Source organism: Staurois parvus, unplaced genomic scaffold, assembly GCF_062004578.1.
Source record: "Staurois parvus isolate SC_StPar_1 unplaced genomic scaffold, SC_StPar_1.0 ptg001585l, whole genome shotgun sequence".
In the NCBI taxonomy this organism is placed as follows: Eukaryota; Metazoa; Chordata; class Amphibia; order Anura; family Ranidae; genus Staurois; species Staurois parvus.
Window position 1 is genome coordinate 82,969 of NW_028319381.1, and position 6,342 is coordinate 89,310.

The 6,342-nt window shown below is 49.8% G+C and overlaps 1 protein-coding gene across 1 annotated transcript; it reads left to right on the forward strand.

Moving 5' to 3' along the window:
• The first annotated feature begins 3,471 nt into the window (after positions 1 to 3,471).
• Positions 3,472 to 5,764, forward strand: LOC149435202 (E3 ubiquitin/ISG15 ligase TRIM25-like). Its single transcript, XM_089662905.1, has one exon. It carries the CDS (start codon positions 3,472 to 3,474, stop codon positions 5,203 to 5,205), a length of 1,734 nt encoding a protein of 577 aa, XP_089519031.1. The 3' UTR covers positions 5,206 to 5,764.
• The last annotated feature ends 578 nt before the right edge of the window (positions 5,765 to 6,342 follow it).

A 6,342-nucleotide genomic window follows, 5' to 3' on the forward strand; every position in this document is an offset into this window, starting at 1 on the left:
GTAGCCTCACCCCGATAATGCAATGCATTTAGGAAGACCTGAAGACGGGGCGCTCAACCTTTTGAGGAACAAGGGCCACTTAAGTGATTTGGTCACCAGTCGCGGGCCACAATGAAAAGGTTCAGAATTTAGAATTTTTTTTATTTTGAACAGCATAATGAACATTTTCCTCCTTCAGCTGCTCAATGAAGAGAGCTTTCAGCAGTTGCAGGAAGAAAATGTAGAGGATCGGTTCCTGTATAGGCCGCCCCTTCTTGTCCAAACAACAGAATGTGACAAGGAGGCTGCATGGGCCCCCTGGAGGATGGGGCAGAGTCACCATTGTGACCCCTGATGTTTCATCAGTGGTTGGGAGGCGGGGTAAAAACATGGGGTTTTACCACCCCCCACTAGGGTTGCCACCTCATCTCCTTAACTCAGAACACATTAATTACACGGGTTCTGAGGATAATTGAATGCAGATAAGGCACTAAGTGGGTTTAATTACCACCTTAATCAGCCACAGAACCCGTGTAATTAAGATGTGTTCGGTTTTAAAGGGATGAGGTGGCAACCCTAATGGGGGGGGGGGGTAAAACCCCAATTGTACACAAACCCTTGCTGTCCTGAGCCCCCTATAAAACTGCTCTCACACTGATGTGCTACTGTTTCCCCGCTCCATGGATGCAGCACAGTGCGCCTGCGGCTTTCCAGTGGGTTTGCTGCACGTTGCCATAGACTTCTATTATATCCTGAGGGTGTGCTGCACTCACTGAAACCGAAACTCCTACACTGAGGCTGGATTCACACTGGAAGCTCCAAAAACGCTCAAACTTAAAAGATGAATTGTTCTCTATGGTGCCTGTTCACACCCGATCACACCAAACAGACACCATAGAGAACAATTGATGTTTTTGGAGCTTCGAGCTACAAATTGCTGAAGTGAGAATCCAGCCTCAGGGGGTCACCAGACCCTCCGGATATAACAGACGTCTATTGCTCAGTGCAGCTAACCCACAGGAAAGCCAAAGGTGCACTGCGCTGCCCCCGCGGAACAATGTGGAAGCAGCCTGACAGTTGTTAGCCCTTTTATAGGTGCAATTATGGCCATTGGAAACACGCAGTGTATGTGTTGTCTAATGCACTGCTCTTCTTTTCCTCTTCCAGCTTCTGATGGCTCTGCAGGCATCTAGAGAGGTCCCAGGGAAGTGCAGTAGGTATCACTCCACTTGGAACAGGAGCCGGCGCTACAGAGGAAATATCGGCTTATGTGCCTATACTGCTGCCTGCTTCCTCTGCTGCTGCCTGCTTCCTCTGCTGCTTCCTGCTTCCTCTGCTGCTGCCTGCTTCCTCTGCTGCTGCCTGATTCCTCTGCTGCTGCCTGATTCCTCTGCTGCTGCCTGATTCCTCTGCTGCTGCCTGATTCCTCTGCTGCTGCCTGCTTCCTCTGCTGCTGCCTTTGCTGCTGCCTGCTTCCTCTGCTGCTGCTGCCTGATTCCTCTGCTGCTGATTGCTTCCTCTGCTGTTGCCTGCTTCCTCTGCTGTTGCCTGCCCCCTCTACTGCTGCCTGATTCCTCTGCTGCTGATTGCTTCCTCTGCTGTTGCCTGCTTCCTCTGCTGTTGCCTGCCTCCTCTACTGCTGCCTGATTCCTCTGCTGCTGATTGCTTCTTCTGCTGTTGCCTGCCTCCTCTACTGCTGCCTGATTCCTCTGCTGCTGATTGCTTCCTCTGCTGTTGCCTGCTTCCTCTGCTGTTGCCTGCCTCCTCTACTGCTGCCTGATTCCTCTGCTGCTGATTGCTTCCTCTGCTGTTGCCTGCTTCCTCTGCTGTTGCCTGCCTCCTCCACTGCTGCCTGATTCCTCTGCTGTTATCTGCTTCCTCTGCTGCTGCCTGCTTCCTCTGCTGCTGCCTGCTTCCTCTGCTGCTGCCTGATTCCTCTGCTGTTATCCGCTTTCTCTGCTGCTGCCTGCTTCCTCTGCTGTTGCCTGCTTCCTCTGCTTTTGCCTGCCTCCTCTACTGCTGCCTGCTTCCTCTGCTGCTGCCTGCTTCATCTGCTGCTGCCTGCTTCCTCTACTGCTGCCCGCTTCATCTGCTGCTGCCTGCTTCCTCTGCTGCTGCCTGCTTCCTCTGCTGTTGCCTGCTTCCTCTGCTGCTACCTGCTTCCTCTGCTGCTGCCTGCTTCATCTGCTGCCTGATTCCTCTGCTGCTGATTGCTTCCTCTGATTTTACCCGCTTCCTCTGCTGTTGCCTGCTTCCTCTGCTGTTGCCTGCTTCGTCTGCTGCTGCCCGATTCCTCTGCTGCTGCCTGCTACCTCTGCTGCTGCCTGCGTCCTCTGCTGCTGCCTGCTTCCTCTGCTGCTGCCTGCTTCCTCTGCTGCTGCCTGATTCCTCTGCTGATGCCTGATTCCTCTGCTGCTGATTGCTTCCTCTGCTGCTGTCTGCTTTCTCTTCTGTTGCCTGCTTCCTCTGCTGATGTCTGCTTTCTCTTCTGTTGCCTGCTTCCTCTGCTGCTGTCTGCTTTCTCTTCTGTTGCCTGCTTCCTCTGCTGCTGCCTGCCTCCTTTGCTGCTGCCTGCTTCCTCTGCTGCTGCCCGCTTCCTCTGCTGCTGCCCGATTCCTCTGCTGCTGATTGCTTCCTCTGCTGCTGCCTGCTTCCTCTGCTGCTGGCACTGTTTCAATGTACTCTGATGCTCTGGCGGGTCGGCAAGCCCGGATCATAATCACCGGGTTGCCAACCCTGGGCATTAGACATGAGCACACAGGAAATGTTCATTTCAGACACATTTGTTTTTGGAATTTGTTTTATATCTTCGGCATTTGTTTTGTATATTCGTTGGTCTGGACGATTCAAAAACTATATTGAAACTATTTGAATTTGTTTGATAACATAACCATTGATTCGGATGGTGAAGACTAGCTGGTAGTATCTCCATGTGATGGGATGACGCCGTCTTCCGAAGAACACCAATAAAATTCAGAAACTATCTCTTCTGTGAGGACATTGTTTGTATTTAATATAAAAGCTAATGGCCAGGGGGGTTATGGGAAAGCCGATGACAAGGAGATGGGCACAATATGGCCGAGGTAAAGGGCTGCAATCAGGTGGGTGGTTGTTCTATCCTAGAAGAAGTGGGGGTTCTACTTGCATCTTTATGTACCAATAATCAGCCAATCAGAATCCCCCTTACATGCTAATCTTTAGATCTCTTGTTTTCTTCAGATAAACCCATTTTCTCTGGGTAACTTAGTGTTCAAATGTTCAAATGATCATTTAAAAGAATAAATATTCCTGACACAATGTTTCCACAGACTATTAAATATTCTCTATTTTCCACAGATAGGGAGATTAATGTCAGGAATCCCCCCATGTGCTGTATGTGCTCCTCTGTGTAAGGATTCCTATGTCTACGAGTCTCAGCCCCTCCCTGTAGGATCCTACACAACGGGTCACACTGGTTACTTTCACTTTCGTTTCTCTCTTCCACTCTCAGCGATGGCGTCTTCTGATCTGAGGAAGGAGCTGAAATGTTCCGTCTGTCTGAACATTTATACAGATCCTGTAACCCTGAGATGTGGACACAACTTCTGCCGGGACTGTATTGGCCGTGTGTTGGATACACAGGAGGGGTCTGGAGGTTATTCCTGTCCTGAATGCAGAGAAGAGTTCCAGGACTGTCCTGCACTGAGGAGGAACATAACACTACGTAACATAGTGGAGAACTTCCAGTCTACCCATCCAGAGCAGGAGGAGTCCGGGGTCTTCTGTACTTACTGTATTCACACTCCTGTACCGGCTGTGAAATCCTGTCTGATGTGTGAAGCTTCTCTGTGTGACAACCACCTGAGAGTCCACAGCAAGTCACCAGAACACGTCCTATGTGACCCCACCACTTCCCTGAAGGACAGGAGATGCTCCATCCATAAGGAACTACTGAAGTATTACTGCACCGAGGACTCCACCTGTATCTGTGTGTCCTGCAGTTTGGTCGGAGGACATCGGGGACACCAGGTGGAGACTCTGGAGGAGGCCTCTGAGATGAAGAAGAAGAAACTGAGGAATGTTCTTGAGAAACTGATGACAGAGAGAGAGGAGATGGAGAAAAGAGTCCAGAGTCTGCAGGAACGCAGGAGGAAAGTACAAGGAAAAGCAGATGATGAAACCAAGAGAGTCACTGCCCTGTTCAGAGACCTCAGGAGACGTCTGGAAGACCTGGAGAAGAGAGTCCTGAGGGACATCTTCGGGTGGGCAGAGCGGGTCTCCCATCCCATGTTGGATTATATTCGGGATCTGGAAATAAAGAAGGAGGAGCTGTCCAGGAAGATGAGGGACATTGAGGAGCTGTGTAACATGACGGATCCACTGACTGTCCTACAGGAATCAGACACAGGTGACTTGTGTGATACTGAGGATGGAGATGATAAGGACAGAGAGAGACATGAGAACCTCCTCCATGATGGAGGGGATGGGGATGTGGGGGGGATCTCACACACATTACACACGGGTTTATCTGATATCATGTCTGGGGTCAATGTACAGAAATGTACAGGCACACATGTCTCTCCACATTCTACTACAAAGGGCAAAGGTCCCATCAATGGTACACCATCCAGGCCAGACCCCCAACCCTCCCCCACTGGAGGACCAAATATTGGGGCTGTACAGCAAACATGGGGGGTGTCGGGGGTTACAGACATATTACTGGATGTGAGGACAGCTGGTAATCGTCTACATATATCAAATGACGGGAAAACTGCATCCTGGTCATCATCACATCAGAATCGGCCAGAAACACCAGAGAGGTTCCAGGATTCTCAGGTGATGAGCAGTCAGAGCTTCTTCTATGGGAGACATTACTGGGACGTGGATGTCGGGGGGTCCCGGTACTGGAGAGTCGGGATGTGTTACCCCAATATAGACAGGAGAGGAGGTCAGTCACGGATTGGATATAATAAGAAGTCCTGGGGGTTGGAGAGGGGGGGGTTGGGGTTGGGAGGTGATGAGTACTCAGTGATACATGATAGTAATTGGACCCGATTCCCCGGCGGTGTCTCCAGTACCAGAGTCAGGATAGATCTGGATTATGAGGCCGGGCGGATCTCCTTCTATGATCTGTGTGACCCGATCCAACACCTCCTCACCTTCACCACCACCTTCACTCAGCCCCTCCATGCCGGGGTATGGGTAGGGGGAGGTTGTATAAAGATATGTGGGAGGAGCCAGAAGTGAGAGATCCGCCCAGGGACATCACAAGGGGGGTGATCTGATTGGTGCAATACTCAGCCAATAAGAGGAAGGGCAGGAAACAGGAGTGATTTGTAGAGAAAGCTGCAGGTTCCGGGGCCGTCATCTTCATCCTAAACCTCACTTCACTCCCTAGTGTGTCACTGACCAGGAACAAGCATGTAGGAGGTCCAAGTGTTCCACCTTCACTGGATACATGCTTGTCACACTTATTTTTGACAGTGGCAATAAAATGACAGCTGAAAAAATGAGGGGTTTTGACAGATGAAAAGTGCCATTTTTTGACATTTGAAAAATGACAGTTATTTGTGACAGTTGAAAAATTAGTATTTTTTTGGTCATTTAAAAATGACAGTTATTTTTTTCATTTGAAAATGATAGTTATATTTAACAGTGGCAAAAAATGGCAATTGAAAAATGATGGTTTTATTGACAATTTAAAAATGACAGTTATTTTGTCAGTTGATAATTATGTTTGACCACTGAAATGAGTTCTTTTTTTGACAGTTAAAAAATTACAGTTATTTTTGACACTTGGCATAAGGGAAAGGGAGGGACACTGGCTATTAGGGAAAGGGGTGGGCACTGGCTATTAGGGAAAGGGGTGCACTGGCTATTAGGGAAAGGGGTGGGCACTGGCTATTAGGGAAAGGGGGGGACATTGGCTATTAGGGAAAGGGGGGGCACTGGCTATTAGGGAAAGGGGTGGGCACTGGCTATTAGGGAAAGGGGGGGGCACTGGCTATTAGGGAAAGGGGGGCACTGGCTATTATGGTAAGGGGAATCACTTGCTATCAGGGTAACTGGGGACACTGGCCATCAGGGTAAGTGTCAGGAAAGGACTCACAGCTACTGGTGCTGGGGCTTGCCTGCTCTGTGGGCTGCAGAACCAGTTCTTGCCAGCGGGTGGTTTTCAGCAGCCAGGATCTCACCTCCTGCAATCAAGCCATCGCCTGAGGCTGATTGCAGGAGGTGTATTTAAGCAGTGGCCAGGCCTGCAGTCAGTGCCTTGGTGTATTGTTCCCATGAGCCTCTGCTACCTGCTCTGTGTCCTGTCGTCCTCCATGCTGGATTGCTGTATATATATATATATTGGGTGAAGGGTTTTGATTATTTGGGTTT